General features: G+C 39.3%; 1 protein-coding gene across 4 annotated transcripts in view; it reads right to left on the reverse strand.

Moving 5' to 3' along the window:
• NR3C2 (nuclear receptor subfamily 3 group C member 2) overlaps nucleotides 1-23207 on the reverse strand; it is a 192580-nt gene that overhangs the window by 42760 nt on the left and 126613 nt on the right. For all 4 annotated transcript variants that reach the window (XM_085544969.1, XM_085544968.1, XM_085544970.1 and 1 more), the window contains one exon: nucleotides 9896-10012. In XM_085544969.1, coding sequence (XP_085401095.1) covers nucleotides 9896-10012 — 117 coding nt within the window. The remainder of the gene's footprint in view (nucleotides 1-9895; nucleotides 10013-23207) is intronic.

Below are 23207 nucleotides of genomic sequence, written 5' to 3' on the forward strand. Positions count from 1 at the left end.
GACTTTATTTCTAATACATTCTACTGGAGCTGTCCTTCACCCTCTAGAAATCATCTGTCCAGTTTACCAGAACAGCAACACTATCTGTGAAATATAAGCTGGCTTTTCATCTTCTGCTGTTTTTCGTCATCTAGTTCACAATTAGTCATTAAAAAAAAAAAAAAAAAAAAAAAAAAGTAATAATAATCACACTAATCTCCTGCTTTAATAAATCACCCTTAACATTAGTGAAACGTCCTGTATACTTTGTGATACAAACCACCAGTCAGGGAAAACACGACTCTGTAATATTAACCATATATACAGTCTGAAATACCTTTTCACAACTGACAGTATTTCTAAATTCCACTGAAGCAGAAGTAGCCATGTATGAAATGTCAATAACAACTAAAACTGAGACATGCATTTTTGAGGAGATATGTAAAATCACAAGATGTGGGGCACAAGAATTACCCCACATTAGCATCTCCTTGTTCGTACTGACAGACCCTCTTACCAAAGATGGACTGTTCTCCTGAACTCATGTCCCAAGATGTCTTCCTTTTCTTGCACCTCTTGCTGGGATGTTATTCAGGGAAACTTTCTTTACTAGAACATTATGACATTAGAAGAAGGTGGAGAACTGATAGCAAAGAACTACCCAAGCTTACAGCAAGAGCACAGAAATCACCCACATAAGTTTGCAGGAAGCTGGGTGGTACTGGGTGGTTCACAAACACACTGACAGATTCTGTCACTTGGCTTTCTTTTGTTAAACACCACCTTCTTGCCTCTTCTGTACTGCTAAGTCTTACATTTGCCCAATTGTTCCTTCAAAACCTGCTGTGTATTATTCTTTCTATTAATATCTAACTCCAAAGTCCTCTTTTTGAGCCAGATAGCCTTGCCACTTCTCACACTTACTTTAGCAAAAAGCAGACGCTCAAAATTGGAAGATACACACTTGAGAAAAAAAGAAGGCAACAAGATTCAAAACAAAATACAGGCCACTAAGGTAGTTCTGAAGCAAAGTATATATGTGAGAACAAGGAGAAAGAACAACAAGTTCACGTGCTAAGACATAATCTGCAATTGAATAAATTTTCCCTGTGACATTAACGGAGTAAACACGGCTCTAGAGTCAAGTTAAAACCTGTGAAGTTCCAAAGTAGCAGACAAGCAAAAAACAAAAAAAACAAAAAAAACCAAACCAACACAACATCAGAAGAAAAGAGCACGTGATATGCAGAGTTGCACTGCTGCTTCTTTAAAATGTACTGCCACACAGAAGACTGAGATACAGGATTGCTCACTCAGTTAAGATCACTGATGTAAAAAACTTAAACATCTTCTTGTCACGCAGAAGTAACATTTTCACATTTCTTTGATCTATAGACAAATTACCCGACTAACATACCCTCACCTAGTATTAAACATAGTCATAGACTATGGGACAAATGTACATCCATTTTTTTGCTCAGACCAGAACTGCAGCCACATCACTTCTGACAAATGCTAACCTTAAGTAATCTCTAATGTGCCCTGTGACAGACCTCACATCTTCCCTAGATCAACTATTCTAGGTTTCCATTTCCTCACTTCAATCTTTCTCGCTGCTTACAACATCTTGCTCTGCCATTCACAGACACAGAAAGCAAATCATCTCTTCTTCAGAAATGCATCACATTTTTGAAGACACCTCTATCCTCCAGAATTCTCTTCAGATTTTCCTCCAGTCTTTCTTTGGACTAAGTTTTACTAAGCAATATCAACTAATTCAACCTGTTTCCTCCAGTCAGGTTTTTAAGACTGCTAATCACTCTCATTGCTTTATTCTAAGCTCTTCTAAACCAGCTCACAATGGCTACTAGTGAGGGTTTTAACAAAAACTGCTGATCAGCACAGGAAGCCTACTATAATTTGCCCTAAGTTTTGTCAGAAATGGCAAATTCAAACCTTCATATCTTCTTACTCAGGTGGAAACTCTCTGAAGCAATAGCTATGTCAAAGCTAAAAGGACAAGTTCCTCTTGCTTCTACAGCCTTCTGCACTGAAGGGGAAGTAAGTAACGGAAATGCAACACCACAGACTGCAGAGAGAGGTTTCAGAAGGGCTCTGGTGATAACCAGCAGCTCTGGAAAGAGGAACGGGAGACATGGGCATACTTCATAGCCTGGACTACTGTTTTGCTGTGGGGAACAGTGAAAAGGAAATGGACTTAGAAAACTGGAAGGAAAAACAGTAATTTGGTGATTCAGGAAAAAACGTCAAGAGCTGTGTGTAAAGAATTTTGTAAACATCAAGTGATCATGGTCTGCTATGGCACGATGAGATAAAACAACGTGAAAGAAGGTGTAATGGGCCTGCTTGTTTTTATCCATCTTTATGTGAAAAAAAACAAACAAACACACCAACAACCAAGCAACTCATTTCAGGAACCTCGAGAGAACTGCTTGCTAAACTTACATGCCCCACAAAGCAAAGAAACGGTGCACCAGGGCACAGACATAAAAAAGGAGGTCAACTTTAGTCCTGGGGAGTTGGGAGGACACAAATGTCATCTACCCTGGGATTGTCCCAGAGGTGAATGATAGAGACCTAACAACAGATAGAAAAGTTTAAGAGTCAGCCAGAGTCTGGCAGAAACAAATCCCAAGCATACCGTATGGTCAGCAAGGTACAGAGCATCCTATGAGCCCAGACAGCAAGAGTTGCATGCTACTGAAACCAGACAAAACACTGGAGAGCCTGTATGCCCAGTGTCGCCACATGATGCCAGGCAGGCTGGGGCACGTAATCCCAGCAGGAGACTTGAAAAGTTGCGACTCCTTTGCAAAGCTGGCAACCCAAGCTGTTGTGCCATGAATGGCAGGATGGAGCATCCAGCAGATGAAACGGGGAAGTCTGGAGTTCAGCAGGTCCTTGCCAAAAGCCTGAAAGACTGTTCCTGGAGGAAAGACAAACGAAGCTGGCAGCTGGACACAAGTCAGAAGGCAGAGCTGAAACTAGCAAAACTTGAAAAAAACAAAGAACCCGAATTATGAATCTGGTTAAGGATCACTGCCTATGAGTCGTAGTGCTTTTGGACTGCTGCAGTGCACCTTCTTGAGCTAATGTCATGTATAAACTAAAATTGTCAGCAAAACATTAAGTACCAGGACAAAATTTCAATACCGGCTTTTAATAAATACCTGGAAGATTAGTGTCCCTCTTCAAAATTCTGCACTTTCTTCATCATTCCCAAATAGTTTCTTAATAGCTTTTGCAAGTGGCTGTTCAGATAGTTATCTAAACTATTCCTGTTGATGGCTAGGATGAAATGTTAGTGTGCCATAGCAGGAACACAGCAAGAGCACTATTTTGTGCCATGGATGAAAACAGATGAAGAAGCAAGAAAAGTTAATTCCCAAACAAATTAGTTCGTAGAGAAATTCTAAGAAGACAACTGAACTTATTTTATTCACCAAGCGCAGAGTTGAGAGGTGATTCAGCAATGGTCCTGCCTTAAGCGGAACTGGCACATGGTCACAATGAAGAATATCCTCTTCTGAAGGGACTCCATGCAGCAACATGGGTTTCTAATGTACTAATAAGTACAGCAGAAATTTACAATACCTAACAAAATTACAGCACAAGGCACCGCAGTTCCTCTCATGTTCTGTTATTTACTTGGCCTCAATACGCCGTACACTGCAAATCAAAGTAGGCATAATTGGCACATCAGAATTGATGGATTTGTATCCAACACAAATGTTTTCTTAAATTATAACACCTTAAAAAAAAACAAAACCCCAAAACAAACAAACAAACAAAAAAACATTCTTTGAAACAACACTAATGATATCTGAAACAACAGCAGGTACCACCGTTAGACTGTCCAGAAAAACTGAAGGGAGGCTTTGCTTTACAAAAACCACCGAGAGCTTTATTAAACTGCTGTATTTTGTATATTGGTAAAACTCTTAAAAAAGAACTGACACAAACCCAGCTGAACTTTCAAGTAAAAAATAAAAATAAAAAACTGCCATGTTTCCCTAAAAAGAAAATGCTACATAATAAACACAAATATAAATGCAGTTAAAGTTAACCGGCATTTAAAAATAGTTAAAATGAAATATAAAAGCAAACCATATATGTACCCAAAACTGCTTTACAGTTTCTTATGCAGGTTATGTTTTCCTTTCAAATTTATGCCGTCTTGGTTAGTAGTAAATTGCTAGACCTTTTTGAAGAAAAACTGTTTTCTACATCACCAAGAGGGGCTGTACTTAAAGGTTCCTTAGTTTCCAGGGTGTTATTTTTAAGTAGTTACGTTCTTTTCCTTTTTTTTTTTTTTTTTTTTTTTTTTCCTGATTTCTTTCTGTTTCTTGAAAAGTTATAAAACGTTACAATATAAACACATAAGCTAAAGTAACTGAAAATAGTGCCATGGTTTTAAATCATCAGTAGTACGAGTTATTAAACAGAAAATGGAAAACTGGGCAAAAAGGTGAAGTGCTGCCTCTAGGTACCAATTCATTTAATCTATTATTCAGATTATTGAAATGCTTTAATGTATAGAGATGTGCAAGCACACACAGCATCTTGTACATGAAGTGTCTTACATATGTAAATGTATGCAAAACCAAGACTCACATTTCACAAGCAGTTTCCGCAGACTGAGTGATGAACTATGCAATTTACAAGGTGAAATCTATTTTATTTCCCTACAATAACCGAAGGGTACTTCAACAAGCTGCTGCTTACTGTTGTGGGAAAGAAGAGCTGATAAGTCTCAGAACTGCTCTGTACAGGAGCTGAAGCAGGAAAGGATCACAACGCTACACCTCACAGCCCTCTAAGGACCTTTTTTTTTTTTGCCCTCTAAGCATATGACGCATCATACAGCAAAAGAGGGAACTTCAGTGCTCACACAGCAGCAGGACAGATGCTGGGTCACTGGGCTGCACCAGAGGGGCAATGACTAACCTGCCAGTGAGATGTCGTGGTGGCAGAAGTCTCTGCAAGCCACCCCAAAACAAACATTTCCCTTCTCTAGGGACCCCCCTAGAGACCCTCTAGACCTGGAGAGTCTGAGCCGCCCTGGCTGAATTGCAGCACCCCAGGCACTGCAAGGTGACGGTGTATGAGGAGCCACACTGATCACCTGTGAGTGGTTAAGGTTGCTGTGTGTGACCCCCCTGATGCTGCCATGCAATAGGTACGACAAAAGAACAGCAGCATGAGGTGGGAGGAGAATGAAAATGTCTCGCGCAAAAGTGAGAGACCCGACAAATCTGATCACAGCGTATGCTGGAAGAAACTTCACAACTCATGAAGTCACTCTGATTCATAATTAACTGAAAATTAATTAAGAATCTTCAAAAGAGCATAAACCAAAAATGGGCCAGCATACCTTCGTAGTGCAGTTGCTCACTCTGAATCTCTTCCAATAATTAAGTCTAGCATATGGTAGTGGAGTTTTTTTGTTCCTTTTTTTTTTTTTTTTTTTTTTTTTAAATATAACAAATGAGCTGTGATTCCCAAAAAAGTTGTGGAGTCCTGTTTGCTGAAGGGCCACGTCTGTCTGCAGTGCACAGACACACTTTCTAGAAACAAGGAGGATGAGTTAATTTGATACTTGGCAACTTCAGCTTTGCAGAAATTACAGGTTGCAGATGCTTCTTGTAAAATCAAAATAAAAATGGAGAAAAGAACATAATTAGGTAAATTAGTTACTGGCTTGATGAATAATTCTCTAAAGTCTATTAGAGGATGAGAGCAATGAGAACTCTACAGTTTTTCAACAAACAAAAGAAGAAGGTAAACAATAAAACTGCAGCTTTAATTTTGTTGAGGATTCATGAAAAGGTGTAGACGTATTTCTGAATTACAAGCATTTTTGTAAAAGGTGCTTGAAGCATGGCACGCTGCCACGCATCAAAATATTTTTTTTCCCCCAAGAAAAAACTGTCAGCATGCTGGGAAGGCAAAGATAACTGATCAAAACAAATGAGCACTTTGACACAGCCAATAGAAGAAAGAATATTTAAAACAAATATATGAAAAAGAATGTAACAAAAAAACTCCACAAAAAAAAAAAAAAAAAAAAAATCAACAAACCAAAACACAAAGAACAGTAGATTAATCACACGCTGAGCAAAAATGTGTTGCGGGAAACATGGAAACATCCTTATCATCTCCCGTTTCCACTACAGAAATCAGTACCTTCATAGTAACAGTATAAAGACTATCAGAAATTTTCACATTACAATGTGAGGTCCAGAGAAAGGGAGGGATGCAAAAAAAGTCAACTTCTTTTCCAGCCCCATGGGAGACAGAATCTTGTTATATACCGCAACATTTCTTCCACATCAACTGTTGTGCCTTCTTTTCTGTTCTTTACAAGTGAGTAGATAAGTCGTTATAATTGAGTTCAAGTTGAAAAGAAACACCCATACCTTCAGCAACTTGCCCAATCTTCCGCCCTGAGCCCTTCTGCATTATCATCTTGCTGTATTTCCCATGAACTAAACACATAAGCATCTTCAATGCAATTTGTTTTTTGTGTTTACCTTTGCTTCCATTTGGAGAATGAGAGCTTAAACTACATCTACAGTGCAAAGAGCACAAAACTGTGCAGTGTGACTCAGCTATAGAGAGTACCATGCTGCAAGTGGGATTTAAACTAAACTGCATTTATAAATTCATTTTCCTCCTGCTGTTTACTGCTCACAACACCTAACAAAATACTTGAGCGTTTTGCTTGTAAATCCAAGCTAGAAAAAGGTAGAAGTTAAAAAGAATGTTCCTGGAAAAACTAGGTTAACTGTATGTGAAGCTCCAAGCTATGATGTATCTTCATAACAATATGAACATACTCCTTACATTCACGTTTATTATGAAAAATTGTTTCTTAGTATCAAACCTTGGAAATGTCTGTGAAAACAACACTACTGTTTTCAAACATGGATTCATATCTCTTCTTGCCATTTCCACTTCCTTTATCATGATGAACTCCATCATCTCAGAAAACCCTGTAACAGGACACAGAAGTTCCCAAAATTAAGTCTGAGATCCTATGTTGCTCTTATGAAGATGCCCAAAGCAAAGTTCACTACTGGGAAATGAAAGCTTAAAGCCATTAGCTGCTGAGGCTGCTAAGATTTCCTGCAAGACTTGGGACCTCTTGAAGACTGAAAGCTCTCTTAGCATAGTTTGGCAGCCACTGGGATCTTCTAAACAATAAATACGGTCTCCAGGCACCTTAATTCTCTTTGGCAGTCCTCCCCACTGTCTCCGAATTGTCCTTTCTCTACTAGGCCATGCACAAGGCACTATACTGCATCAACATCCACAGCTGCTTCCATACTTTCTACTCTGCTGCACTGATAGAAGGACTGTTTTATATCTTTTAGTTTCTTTATGTTGCATAAAGGAATTGAATCAGGAACAACAATTTCATCAAGGAGGACCTGGGGGTCCCAATAAACAAAAAACTGGATATGAGCCAGCACTGTGCTCGTGCAGCCTGAAAGGCCAATGGTATCTTGGGCTACATCAAAGACGGCTGGGTAGAAGGGAGAAGGAGGCGACTGTCCTCCTCTTCTCTGCCCTTGTGAGGCCCCATCTGGAATACTGCATCCTGGCCTGGGGCCCTGGTGCAGGAAGGACATGGAGCTGTTGGAACAGGTCCAGAAGAGAGCCACAGAGATGATCAAAGGGCTGCAGCACTCACCTTTCCTACTGATGAAAAGCTGAGGGAGTTGGGATTGTTAAGGTTGGGTAAGTGAAAACTCCATGGAGACCTCACTGTGCTCTTCTGATTCTTGAAAAAAGCTTACAAGCAGGAAGGGGGCTGACAGTGACAGGAGAAGGGCAAATGGATATAATCAGAAAGAATGGAGGCTTAGGTTAGATATTAGGAAGAAATTCTTTATGCAGAGGGTGGTAAAGCAGTGGAACAGACTGCCCAGAGAAGTTGTCAATGCCTCATCCCTGTAGGTGTCCCAGACCAAGCTTGAGAGTTTCCTGGTCAGCCTGATCTACTGGTTGGCAATCCTGCTCACAGCAGGGGGGTTGGAACAAGATGATCTTTGAGGTCTCTTCCAATCCAAGTCATTCTGTGATCTTACTTTTTCTAAGAGAAGAAAATCATCAGAACAGCTAAATCACAGAGCATGCCTCTACAACTGTCTTACAGAGGTAGGTGCTGCCTTCTAGGTCATTAAACAAAGATTTGCAAACAAATTCCGGTAGAGTAACAAAATCTAACACAAAGGAAGACTTCAATGCATTCTTTAATTACAGCTCTCTGCCAAGTGGAAATAGGAATCCTAGCTGAGCTTCCCCCTGACCTTGTTTTGATTTTTTTTTGTTGGTTTTTTTTTTTTTTTTTGTAGATGACTTTGTGTGAGCACAGTTTGAAGCACATCAGCAAATGTCAGAGATGACACTAGAGACAAATCAGGAGTTGCTACAGAAGGCTATCAAGCAAGATGATAGTCCTATACTTTGCTAGAATACTACACACATGTACACTTGTCATGGAAGGCACACTTGCAGGAACTCTGTTTGCTGGTGCAGGATGAAGCAAAAGAAAAGCTCATGAACTGCATTTCAGCAATCCAGATAACTGGGCTTCTTGCTCCACACACATTTTCAGACAAAGAGCTCCTTTCTTTGAAGAAGAAGCAGCTGATACCAGTGAGCTGACTGTCTGCTTCCCTTGCTAGAATCTACAGAGTAGACCAAAATCAGGGGAGATGTCAGCTCCCAGGTCACCCTGATTTGGTCCTGTTCTCTTTAGGGAAAGAGAAACAAGAAGCATAGAGGTTAATGCAGCATGTCAAAACTGCAAGAGGATATGAAAAAGGTCCTAATGGGGAAAAAAAAACAATGTGACTTCATTCTCCCAGAAAAGTGAGGAATTCACTTCAGCATTCTGCCAGGCGATAGGGCAGAAAAGGATGGAGAGACAGAAAAGTTACCAGGCAGCAGACATGAGCCTGGAGTTTGCATAGATCCATCCTGCTAACGACAAGCAGCTAGATGGGTCTATGGAACTTAACTACCAGGAAAAGAAGTCCAGGTAAATAAAAAACAAACTGTGTCAGAGGAAACAATTTGCAGGAAGTATGTGACCATGTTACAATTTTCTGGAATAGTGAAAACATTCTAAGGAAAGAGTCCCTCCCTAGATCAGGGAAAAGGGCTTGTAGCAGTACCAAAAGCCCCAATCACTGACACTATAATAAACCTGAGAGCTGGGGGGAAGAAGTGATTTATAACACAATTTGCTCAGGGAGATGAGTCGTAACGTGATACCTACTGAAGCACAGCCAAAATTATGTAGATGTTGTAACTGAAGAATTAAAACAATGTAAAAGCTATTATAAGTCTTGTTAAAGTACGGTTTTTAAAATACTTTTGATAATCATTAAGAAAACTTTTTGCCTTTTTGTTATGAGTATATGAATGACAGAGTAACATCGTCAAAATAATTGCATATACATACAGTTGCAGAAATAACCATTATAAATGTTAAATAAGCAACAACAAAAAAGCTAAGAGAATTCACTGTGTGTACATTTGCTTTTCATGATGGCATAGAAACGTTTTTCAGTATTCTACAGAATGCTTATCACCAAAAAAATTATGCAAGCTCTGAAGCCTTAACACTTTTACCTATATGAGATTCCAAGAAAATTACTGTCATCATAAAACACCCACTTTTCTTTTTTCTGAGCCATAAAATACATATCTCCAAAAGCTGATTTAGAATGACAATAGAGTTTATTAGCTATTAAGCATTTCTTCAGGATAATTCCACCTTAAACTTTTGAGATTGTGCAGCTGCCAAAACTATAAAAAGGCTGCACATTTCCAATATTTTTGCCTAATCAAATTAAGAGACCACTATTAATATTCTACTTACCTCCTAGATTCATTCCAGCTTGCAGACATTTCTGTAACCGACAGGCTGGGCAGTTCTTCCTCCGAATCTTATCAATTATGCAGTCGTTCCTTCCCGCACACAGATAATTATGCTGTCCTGAATGAACCAAAACCAAAATGCATTATTAGACTATGTATTTAAATAATTCCAATTTCTTTTCCTCTCATTTTGCAGTCATTTTGGGTTCTTATTAATGCAAAAATTCCCAATCCTATTCTTTAGCCTTCCCAATAACCATGGTAATTTGCCATGAGCTTTAGTAGGAGCTTCTCTTTAATTTAGGAAAGCAGGAATTCACTTGCTTTCCCCCCCCCTCCCCCCCCTAAAAAAAGCAGGAATTAAAAGTAGAGGTAAAGTTTCCAAACATATTCAATTTTCATTAACCAGCTCAATGAGTAGTTGATTTCTGATTTAATACCTTTTATAGAGCAGAATTCTATGAAGGTTTAAAACAAGCTTAAAGCAAGTTTAAATCACAACATGTGACTTCAGCTTTGTAAAGCCCAACAGAAGCACTCATAAAGTGACAGCAGGCACATAACACACAACATTTACAAGACTGGAAATAAATGGACAAGAAGGAAAACAGGTTGGCATTTAACAACTTGAAGATTCAAGAAGAGGCATTTAAGAAGAAAGCAAGAAACTCATTACTCTGTAAACTAAGTGCAAGTTGGTAACAAAGATGTCAGAAACAAAAGGAAAAAAAAAAAAAATAGGACTGCAACTGCAATAACACCAACTGGCAGCTAAGCAGAGAGACTCCTGGCTACCAATGAAAAAGATGAGACGCAAAGAAAACCAAGAATTGGGCAAACAATATTAATGTTGACACCAAAAACTGATGCAAGTGATGAAGGCTGGGAAGGGAGGAAACTCCTGACGAGGCCCAGAAGTGGAGCCGTGATTTGATGCTTAGGCCACTGGAGAGTGCAATGGGAGCAAAAGTACAGGCTCAAGAACATGACATAGCTGCAGCAGAACAAGAGGTCTAAGATATTCTGCCAAGATATCTTGCACAATGCATAAATGTCTCCTCAGGGAAAGACAAAGAGAATACTCATGAGACACAGGAGACCTGGCTTCTATTTTGGGTTCTTTCAGGAGTTTGCCTTAAAACTTCAAGTAAGTAATTTTGTATCTCCACATCTGACTTTCTTTCACCCTCAGCCAACCTTATCTTTTCAGACACAGAACTGAAGTTTATGCTGTTTCTTGCATCTCTTCACTGCGCATGTCACATGATTGGTTTGATCCTATTTGAGTAAGCAGCATGTTACTGCTACCATCTAGTTAATGCTATAGAGGTCTAACCACTAAGCAGAGTGGCAAATCGCAATTTCTATTGAGGGATTTTACCTAGCACTATGACCCTACTGAGTAAGAATAAAATTTGGGCAACAGAATTTGTGAAGTTCATAGTTGTGCCAGACAAGTTCAAGATGAACAATAACACTGTGACAGCTTCAACATCCATGAACTGATCTTTAATGAGACCTTCTAAAATCAATAAAAAGATGAAATTCTCAGCTAATCATAGAAAGAAAACATAATGCTAATTGTATGGAGTGATCTGCACAAAAACCAGATTCATTTTTTGCATATGTACTTAATTCCTATTTGCATTTTTGCTCTGTACTGAACACATCTAAAGAAGCTGCAGCATGAATGTGAAACTGAAGTGGAAAACAGCAGTGTTTAAAATAATGACGTACTGACTGAAGATGGTTTATACACCTTTACAAACATTGGAATCTGGATTTTTATGCTGTTTTTGTGAAGAGAAGGGAAGAATTGGTATTTTCTGCAATGAATCCAAGCGCGATTGTTCAATGCTCATACAATGTCCTTTGTACATCACAGAGTACTGCAATACCATTTTTAGTCTTTCACAGGCGGGTGCAGGCTATTAATACGACAAGTCAGCTTTAATGCTGTGAAATGAACCCCATTGCAGAATTTCCCTGAAGGCAGTTTGTTCTATGAAACCGTATACCTGTTAAGTCAATATTTTTCAGTACAACTTTCAGAAGCTAATGACCTTAATAGAAAGAAGTTAACATTTATATACTCCAGGATAATTACTTGGGCCGCATTTGTAAATACTGTAGAAACTTTTTTTTTATTCAATCACTGTCACACAGTGACTCCATAAGAAATCCTCCTACTACAGCAGATTACTTCCATAAGTCACCCCTCAAATGTTTTGGGTAGCTTGAAATTATTACTTTATAGCTTATCAAATAGTTTCGGAAAGCGTAACTTAGCAAAGGTTCCTCATTTTTTCAATTGCACATCTCCAAATACTGACATATGGCACAAAATCTGTAAGCGGTTCTTCTAGTAAGCAAGAAATTTACATTTCCATTTAGAAAATGCCTTCTGTAAATCAAAGAGATTGTCAAGTTTTTGTTTCTTTAAAAAAATAAATAGAATCAAATAACCATGGCCATCTTAAAACCTACATTAATTAAAACAACTTGAAAACTCTTAAGCAACAGAAGAAATTAGCACTTGGGTAGTCTTTCTATATATAGCGTAGCTATCAAATACTAAAGAATGTTCAGTTACAAATCTGCTGTATCATCTCTTATGAGACAAGTGACACATCTGAAAGAAAACTGATTTTGTAAAATAAGTTAGTAATGCAAAGGTTCTCATAATGAATCAGACTTCTTTGGTTTGTATAGCATGATCCTCAACTCACGCACCTAAACTTCAAAAACAACCCAAAAGCTTATACACCTGAGACTGATGTGACTCCCTCAGCACCTCTGGGGCTCTTCAGATCTCTATGAGGTGATGGAGATCACCTTGCAAGGAGGCTTGCAGTAGCTAGACCTCTAACCTTTTCAAGAAGCATATCTGTGCTTAACTTAACCCAGTTATTCTTTTTATCCAGTTTAATCACCTGCAAGTGGGTTGGAAAGTGACAGAGTGGATACCAGATACTCATCTCACATATGCTAATGCATTATGATGAAAGTAATTTTTATACATATACCCTTATTAAGTACATTTATACAAGGTAATTCCTGTTCCATCTATAATACAGAGTAACAAAGGATGCCAGGAAAGTTTTCTGCTCAAAATAAATTATTAATACATACTACAGTGCTAGATACTAAGAGGCTATAAAACTCTGTCATAACAGTGGCTGAACTAAAAGAATATTTGAGTTTGCACTTTTCGTGCATCACAGAATGACACCCACTAAAGTATGCACAAAAATACTTAAAAAGGAGAGAACTGAAAAGCAGTTAAAGACTCTTTAATTCTCTAATTTCATAAGATTACGAAGTAAAACAAGATGGATGCACTCATAAAATCTTATTTTCTTGAACAAGCAAAGTTCAGCAGGAAAAGTGGGAAGGAAAAGAAGCATTTCTTATCTGGCCAATGAATTACTGCCCAAATAAGGTTGCAGCAGAAACCTGCAGCATCAGTCGTGCCATTCCCCATTCCAGAACTCCAGCACAATAACTGCTCGACCAGCCCCAGAACTCGACGCGCTCAGCCATGCCTGTGTCCATGGACTGAGCAGAACTGTGCTCTTCATGATACTTCAAGGTGCTCAAGTTAGCAGTAGGAATGGAGTCTAGATAAACCTTGCCAGCAGTATTTCTGCTACTGCCTAAGGCAAAAGCAGAAAATTATAGAACTTTAGGAAATATTCCACATCTCTCTATTTGATTTTATTTTAAAAATTTCTTTGTCAAATCTAAGTCAGGAGCTCACTTGCTGAAGTAGCAACTGCTATGATCAAGTGTCAAACACTGTTTAAAAAAAAAAAAAAAAGAAAAAAAGAAAAAAAAAAAGAAAGAAAGAAAGAAAATAGAAGGAAAGAAAGATGAAAGAAAACAGTGCTGGAAGGGGATCCAAAGCCTGTTTAATTCAAGGCCATTCATGGAAGCAAGATAAGGCTAGTTTCATAGTTCAGGCAGATATTTTTTTTCCACCCCTCTAAATTTGCCAACAAACCTTCTGAGGAAAGGTTTTCTGCAGCTTCCCTACACAACACTTATCAGAACAATGCCTGGCTAGCCTTTAGGCTGTAATTTTTTTCCCTTCGCGTTTTACATGAAGAGGAATATTTTGCAACAGAAAGAGATTTTAGCACTCCCCACAAGATACACGGCGTAATAGTCTGCCACCTTCTTTACAACAATCTCATGCTTATCGAAAAATGTATGTTCCACATCTCTTTGCTAGACTAAACAAATTCAGTTCTCTCAATCTTCCCTCACAGGTCATGTTTCCCAAATCTGTCACCATTTCTCTTATTCTTCCCTGCTTTCTTTCATACACGCAGCACCCAAAACCGGACGCATTTTTCTTGCTGAGTTCCACCACTGCTAAGCACAATGAAATGGTTACTTCCCGCACCTTGCAGACAGCACTCTGCTAACACAATCCTGCACCCCATCTGTCTTCTGGCAATTGCCTGGTGCTGTTGACTCATGCTTGTGCTCTGCTCTGACACCCAGCGCTTTCCTGCAGCCCCACTGTGTGCCTCTACATGTGGAGCCGGCACTCCCTGTCCCTGGATGGGGCCAGGCAGCCATGCAGCATCCCCTTGGGCAAGGTGACAGGAAAGTCCACGAGTCTCACCGGCACAGCGTCTGAGACAGCAGTGAGCTCTGGGGCCCAAAACAAAGACATGATTGAGAAAGCCTCGCAAAAGGAGAGGAAAGTGAGGAAACAAGAGCTGCAGCTAAGGAGCAAATAAAGCAGAACAAGCTTTAAAAAAAAAAACAAAAACCCTCAGCTTTTAAAATAGCATCTCACTGGAGCATATCAAAATGCATGTGAAATTCACAAACTTTCCTTCACTCTGCAAAAAGAGAATTAATACGTTAACTCATCAAACTGTGGGCGGAGCTGCCTGCTCCTACAGACCTCAGCCCAGCCGAGCCTCCTCAGATGCTGGAGGGGCAAGCATTCATCTGCAGCTCCACTGGCTGGAGCTGCAGGACAGTGTTCTGACCCCTTCAGAGCCCCTGGGTGAGCAGCAGGCGCTGCCTCTCCCCACATTCCACACATGGGAAGTGCATCTCCATGACAATAGTGCTGCACATCAAAGTCCCATGGATGAGAGTGCTGACCATCACCTACTGGGTAGGTGCAGGGATGTTGCTACCTGGCCTCCTTAGCAGGAGGGAGGGGAGGACAAAAAAAATCTGGGCTTTATGGCTGTACACCACAGCATTTATAGAACCAGGGGACCTATTTCTTGCTCAGTTCTGTCCCTCACCTCCACCAGCCTCCCAATGGCACAAAATGGCCACTGCAACCACTGCCAGGGGCTGCAGTTCTCCCCTACTTCAGGAAACACAAGGAAAAACAGCAGGAAGAAGAGATGCCTCTCACCTCAGCCGCAGTTGTTCACAGCACACAGAACCCTGGGCTGGGATTTTCTGCTTGCTGCTGTAGCCCTAATGAAGTTGGCTGCCTCCTACAACACATTCTGCTCAACCCAGCCACCCTTTTGTGCTTTCTGAGGTGCATGACAGGCTCCTTTCACCCAGCTCTGGGACCCTCATGTATTTTATGAAACTGATGTTGCCACCATAAGCCTCACACGCTCTTCTAATTAATACAAATAAACAATTTCTTTTTACAGACTAGATTATAAATAGAACTACTGCTAAAACAATCATTTCCCACATGCAAAGAAGGATTTTCTATTTCACAGGAGTTATACTGCACCTTCAGGAAACAAACTGCATGTAATATCTAAGGATTTTTTTTCCACAATCTGACATACAAGCTCTTAAATCAGCACGTTCAGTAAGATAAGATGAATCTCCTTCAAAATCTCAGTTTCCACAGAGCCTCTATTCCTTGCAATTAAAAAAAGAAAAAGAAAAAAGGAAAAAAGGAGAGAAAGAAAAGCCAAACACTTTCTAGTCAACAGAAATCAGAACTGCATTCTCATTTAAAAGGTCCATTTGTTACACAGTTGAGGGTTTGGGGTGGTTTTTTTTTTTTTAGCAGTTGACAACTGCCCAGCAACAGCAGCCTATGTTTGCAGTCACTATTTTAGGCTGCATCACATGTCAATTACATAACCTTGTTTTACTGCTCTTGAACTGGTTCAAACAACCTGGGAAGCAGATCAGGGCTGTCGCTCCCGAGCTGCAGGCCTGGAGCAGATGCAGCCCCCTCCCCACTGCAGCCACAGCACTGCCCAGGTGCCAGCCGGTCTGCAGTGCAGGGATGCACTGCCCATTAACCAGCCCACACCAACCATCATAAACTAACAAAGGTTGGGCCATCGTGCTTTATGAGTAATGTGGAATCAGCTTACAAATGCCACAGATGAGGTGCAAAACTTAGATATGAATATTACCCATTCGTTTTATACAGCAAACACTCAATTTGTATTTCAGGTAATCAATCTAAGGGTTTGAAAAATGCAGTCCCACTTCTACATCCATCTCTTCTGCCACTATACAACCCTACTCACCTGGCCCTACCAGTACCAGACCATGGGATTTCCAGCTGCAGGTAAAGGTCCCATCTGCCAAGCAGTCAAGACAATATTCATCTAGTATTATAATTATTACAGAGAGCACCTATTGTAAATGTATAGCCCAAATCCTTCTCCAAAGCAAGAATTCATAAGGCTTCCCTCCATTAAAGACTTAATTACAATCTGTTTTGATGATTGGAAAAATACTCCTCACTTTTAGGGTACTTCTGGCTTGCTTCTCATCCTTGATCACTTCTAGCTAGTTTCATATCCCAAGGTACCTTTTGATTTCTTTTGTCTTTTACATTAATGGATCAACTCATCTAAGACTGTTATACTTTAAGTCTCCGTTTTTTCTACCTCCTCCTTTCACATTTTTCTTTCCTTCAATAAACTTTACAGGACTCTGCCCCTCTCCTGCTCTACATCTTTTTCTTCTGGTTGTTGTTGTTTTCTTTTTTTTTCTTTTTCTTTTTTTTTCCTCTCATTTCCTTGCAAATGCATTGGTTCCTCCACTTAGCCAATAACTAGTTATCTCACTAGGCACTTTTACACCTCTGTCTGAGGTTACAGCTCATTCTGTACACCCAAACAAAGCACTCTAACACTAGCTGGGATGTGGATAAAAGCACAGTCTCAACAGCATTGTTCTCTGCAGGCTCTACAGAGCACTGCTAGGGCACTTAATAGCACAGGCACACCGCTTGTGTGGTGCTCTAATAGTGAGGACAGCCTATGAACTTCCACAACAGAGTATTTTTCTGAATTTTCCACAAGCTTTAAACCTTGTGTTCAACTATTATTTCTCATTAACACATCATACACGCTACCAATAGAAATGAATGCTAGTAATTCTTCCCAGGTATCCCAAAGAAAGAGCTGCGGGTTGTTCTTAGATGGGGATCGCATTATGATCAAATACTCTGTGCATGAATTACCACATTTCCTCCCAAAAACTGAAGTTTGAAAGCAGAGATGAAGTACCAGTGCCTTTACCAGCGGTGCCTGTGCATTTAAAGCCAATTCCCTTTCTTTCTGAAATCAGAGCAGGGACTGCTGTGTCCTCTCTAGCTTTTTTACAGCATCACAGTTGCCTATCATTAATAACTATGTACAAATGTCTACTTTAAATCTCTTTGCCCAGGATTAGCCATCAGTGAATAGCTAATAAAACAACCTGGGAAATACAATATGTAAAAGTTTTCAAATTGCAATACAACTACTCTGACCATACACATCTAAGAGTGCACATTGCAGCAACCTACCCACTTCAATACAGTCAGAGCCTGCTGCTGGAAACCTGCTTTCACCTTGGGCTGAGACCAGGTTCACAAAAACAATTGGTACAGTCTGGTGATCCTGGCAAAGCAGATGAGAAGTTATAAAAATCATTCTCACTCACTATTTTAAGCAGAGCAAAAGGGCACTGATGAGAGGGATCAAGGAGAGAGGAAATTTGGCAAGGGAGCATGGGATGTAGCCTAAAAGAGGCTACTGTGCTCTGCAGTAGAAACCATCCAGCAGGGATGAAACCAATTAAGAACAGTGAGACAAGGGAGCAAGAAAATATAAATAAATAGCTAATATTTGAGATATGTGCCTTTCCTTCCATCATGCTTAAAACATGCTGCACAATTCTGAAAAGCTTCTCAAAGACTGTGCCTTGGGAATCAGCTGTACTATTACCCAGAGCACTGAACCACCGGTACAAGATACAACCCAAGCTGGAACCTGGAGAAAACCTGAGCTGGATCCATCCCTGAGGCTCCAGCTGCAGTGTCCCTCTTTCACCTCCACAATAGAGGTAGAGCTTGCACCAAGCAAACAGTTGGTCAAGGAGGGCAGCTGGGACCTTCCAAAGCCTGGAGAGAAGCTAACAAAGCTTTTGGTTCAGTATGCTTGAAGTTTAAATCTAGCCTTGACTATGTGGTAATTCTCATGTAGTCAAAGAAATGTTGAATCATACTAAATTCTACAGAAAAGGAAGAGGAGAAAATACATTTCAGGGGACAAGGATCTGATTTTTGCAAAGCATTTCAGATTCAGTGAAATCACACTGAATTGGAAATATGGTTAGGATGAAAAACCAACGAAAAACATCTACAAACACCAAAATAATCTGCTAGAGAGCTAAATACTTTTTATTTTCTGTTCTGAAGTCAGTTTTCTGTTCAATTGTTTTTTATTTTAGCTTACACTGAACATAGTAGGACAAAGAGTCAGAATTAGAGCTCTGAATGATATTATTTTGACAAACTGAGATATCTGATGTTTTACAGCATTTTCTTCTGCAGCAAGTTCCAATTTTTTTTCTTTTTGGTTTAAATTTTAAATGCAGACTAATTTTGAAGTCTATAAATTCTGTTATCTGCAGAGCAGTATGCATGATAGATTTACAAGAGATCATGTTGCATGCATGATTCCTGCTTCTGCTTTCCCATGCTAAAAATCTGATAAGGCATTCTTGATGTAGTATAAAATGTAAAGCTCTTTACTGGAAAATTTCAATGCACAAGATATGTTCCAAAAGCACTGCAAATACTTCTTGCATTATGTTTATTTGAAAATATATGTGATTTAAGCATAAACATGGCAGAAGCTTGTTTGACAAATTGAGAGAGTCTATTTCAGACTACTTAGCCTGCCCTGCCATCCTGCTGATAAACTTAGGCATGTATCCAGCCATGGTCATAGTTATTATTTGAAACAGGCAAACTAAGAAAGAATACGTATTCTTGCAGGACGGAAGGGGAAATCAACGTACACAGTGTTAATACTGGGTTTGTCAATTCCATTTTGTAATTTGCAGTACTAGGCAGACACACTTAATGAGATTCACGGTATTTTTACAAGGTACAGAAAAACAGGTATCTTGTTTCACACACTGAAACTTTTGCCCAGCTCTTGATTTGCCCAGCAATTTCATTTGTAACATTGTGGGTTTTTTTCCCCCCAAATAATTTGAACTTCAAGTCTGTATGTTCTTGCATTCAGCATTTTCAGCAGATTATAAATTTTATTCTGTGTGAATGACACATTATCTCCAAAGCATATTTTTCTCTTCCCTTTTTCATTTCTCTCTTACAGTTTACTACAGCTCAAATTGAAAATATGCTAAACCCATAAAACTGAATATTATTAGGAATAATACCATCAATATAAAAATATGGTCTGCACATATGTTGACATATTTTCCTCTGGAATTCTGGTCACTAGTAATTTTTCTTTTGAAGGATGCAAAAAATACAATCACAACAGAAGCTTTGAGCAGAATCTCAAGATCCTAAATGCAGAAATGTTGACCAAAGTAATACCAGATGCTCACTGAAGTGAACTTATTCCATTTTTCACCTCTGAAAATGTGTATCTGTTTAGGTTCTTCATTTACCTATGCATGCATTTATTATAACCAGGAACCTCAGCTAAATCTGAAAAAAAAAAACCATCTGAAGGAAGAAGATGAGGGAGAATCAGAAGATCTCGTGATTTTAATGAGATTTCTCAACACACTGGATGTTAAAATACTGTAATAACCTAAAATGAAGTAGGAGAAAGGATACTACACTGATCACAATATTTATTTTAATCTTAGCAGGCATGACTAGGTCTCCGCAAGCCCCTCCTGAAAACAGTGCAGGATTTCCACGCTACTGTACTGGACAGCCACAAGTCCAAGGCCTCTTTCCCCTGAATTTAGGTCAAGCTTGCCGGGCAGCCTTGTCTACAGTCATCATTCACAACTCCTGAAAAGCAGCTTCTGAATGGAGCATGGCAATCCTCCCATGCCCCTGGAAACTTCTGCTTCACCCTCTGATTATTCATCCCAACGCAAGAGGCTGAGCGAGAATAATTTATCAGCAAACACAGACAAAGCTTTGCTTTGCAGTTATCCCAAACTTCAGCACAGCTGCCTTCATCTAGATAGTGACGTTCTCGGCCCGATTCAGCCAGGCATGCTGGATCTGAGCCTCTCAGCCAAGGCAACCAGAGACATTTCACTCAGGAATCATCCCAGGACATAAACAGCTAACACCATGGATAAATAACTCAGTTCTCATGCTATGTCATTTTCAATGCCTATGAAGTCATCACTGGGTGTTAATGAAAAAAAGTCACCTATTAAAGCATCCCAAATTTTCTGGACAAATTGCATACCTTCTTGCATGGGATTATGCCTTTCCTGCACTATAAGAAAATGGACATTTAGCTAAAAACAAGTAGATCATTTCAGCCTAAAGGAAAGTGATCACTGAAAATTAAACTGACAAAAGAGACCTAGAGCAACCAGAAAAAAAGTCATCCCAGGGCATAATTATAGCATCACCAAGGTATAAACTGAATTATTTCACTCTACTTTCAAAGATCATTCTGTCTAATTGACATAATTACTGTCGTGAAATTTGTTTTGCTGAGTAAAAATCAAAGACCAATTACGATTTAATGTATATCTAAGAACTCACCCCTGAATTAGGGGAGCTGCTCCTTCATGGTATATACTCTTATTCTTTGCATTCATATTTTAGAAAAATAAAATAAAAAACTCCTCAGCATATTCATGTTTAACCTCACACAGAACATGTCTGAACACAGATTTCTACAGTTCTAATTCAATTTCCATAATTAAAATTCTGGGAGTACTAAGCAGATTGAATTAATTTTAGTTTCTTGCAAGCAGCTATTTAATAAAAACCCACGTGAACCAAAACGTCATTGCTTACAAGAAGAGTATGAATGGCATGAAAATCCTTTGGGTTAACCTTAATGAAATACAGCAATTTTCTTATTACAATGAGATAAAAGTTTGATTTTGCCAAAATCAAATCTCCTTTTGGTAATAACCATATTATCAAGTCTGTAAGTGAGGTCAACAGAGCAAATGGATGATTTAGGGTGGTGGTCACTTGGTACAAACCTTTGTGCAGGCTTATCTCAGTTTCACTTGGCCGACAATGTATTTTTACATGCAGGAAGTGGTAGGTTTCACTACTGGCATCAAAAGCAGTTGCTGAATCTTTGAAGAAAGATAATAACTGAAGGTAAAACTTCACTTGTCTAGAGCATGCATTAAAAGTAAAGGTGATAAAATTTGAATTTAAAAAAAAATAAAATTGGAAGTTTTGAAAAGGTCACCATCATAAAAAATCTGATCTACTTTCTACTCAGCATGAGATTTCAGTGTAATACAGTCCAGCCCAATTTCTAATTGCAAGAGCACAGTCCAGACCTTCAGGTTTTCTAACACACCCTGAGTTTCCTAGCTCCATTTTGCTATCTTCAGAAGTAACTTTGGAACTGACAGGAAACAGTGCAGGCAATCTCCCTGGGAAGGTAGGCTTGTGTCTGAAAACGCACAAAGATGAAAATGAAAATTAAAAGCGGATGCACTTTATATACTAAAAGTTTTTCCACTTTGATAAGTGGATTATAATGAAGTGTGGCACCATGCTTCATACAGTGTATTAATCCAGTCCTGCTTATTTTCACTACAAAGCAGCATTTCAAAATTTCAAAAGAAGCAGCACAGTTGAAACTCACATACAGAAATAATTAAGTAATTATGTTGAGAGATTGGTCATTGCTGGGTATTGGGGTTTACCAAGAGGAAAACTGGCTTTTGGCTACCAGAAGACCTGAGTTAAAGCAGTTCTAATAAGAGATCAAGTACTGAAGTGTACTATTTTCTGAAACAGAATAGATGCTAAAAAAAGGATAACTTGAGATAACTTTAATCCTGCCATGACTACCCTCCTAAGTCTGGAGAAGTTGGTACAGAAGAATTCTCTTCAGCAGAGCAAATGTTACCAGAGTAAATCCATTTTTCCAGACAGCATCTATTTATTCTAAGGGAATAAAACTTGCAATGTCTTAGAAGCATGGGAAGCATGAGTTCAAGGAAGACACAGGAAAGCGCTCCTGGAACGGGGAGCATGTTGGCGATGTTTAGGAGGGTACATAACTAGCTGATACCTCCACTGTGGTTCTCCAGCCACTGAAACAGGTGCACCATCAGCCCCATGACTTTCTTAGACTGCCTGAAGGTCCACACCTTCTCCTATGTCAAGAGTTTTTAGTAATAAAGAGCTGAAATTATCCCAAGAATACAAAGTCTTTTGTAACTGTAAAAAACAGAACTTACGGCTCTGCAGAAATGACAGTGCTTAAGTGTAATTGTCTGCACAAAGAAAAAAGGGAGATTAGGCCACACGTGTAAAAAAATCTGCTATTTCTCTGCAGAAAAAAACAGTGCTGGTTGGCAGCTCCCTCTGGGCACAGCATCCTCTTTCTGCTCCTAGGAACACTGGCACCCCCTGTAACATCCAAGGTAACAGTCGCTGAAGATGTTCAGCCAGCCAGCAGACCAGGAATGCTTACTTTAGAGAGTGATATACACAGATATGGAAATACTGTTGGCGATGCAGTCATGCAAAAAATGTATTTTATTTATTCACCAATGAACAATGCTTTGTTCATTTTATTCCCTACATTTCTCATCCACTAAACTCTAATTCCTCACCTGGAAAAAAAAAGTAGTTTATATATTAAGCAAGAAATTGAAAATCCCGTTAATTGTTATTACTTGGCAAGATCTACTTGATGAGAAGACTCTATATCAGCTCTGCCATTAAAAATTTCTACAGCCAATTCCTCCTGAGGATAAGACATCACCAAATGCTAATAGTTTATCATGCTGAGAAGATATTCTGTGGAGTATCAGAGGGACTGCTGCTTATTTTGATCTCTTCATTGGAAGTAGGATGAAAGAAGGAGGAATTATCAATGTAAGCGTGGATAGAGAAATAGTACAGAAGGATACAG

The sequence above is a fragment of the Coturnix japonica genome, chromosome 4, assembly GCF_054131305.1.
Source record: "Coturnix japonica strain WE chromosome 4, WE-NBRP24, whole genome shotgun sequence".
Classification (NCBI taxonomy): Eukaryota; Metazoa; Chordata; class Aves; order Galliformes; family Phasianidae; genus Coturnix; species Coturnix japonica.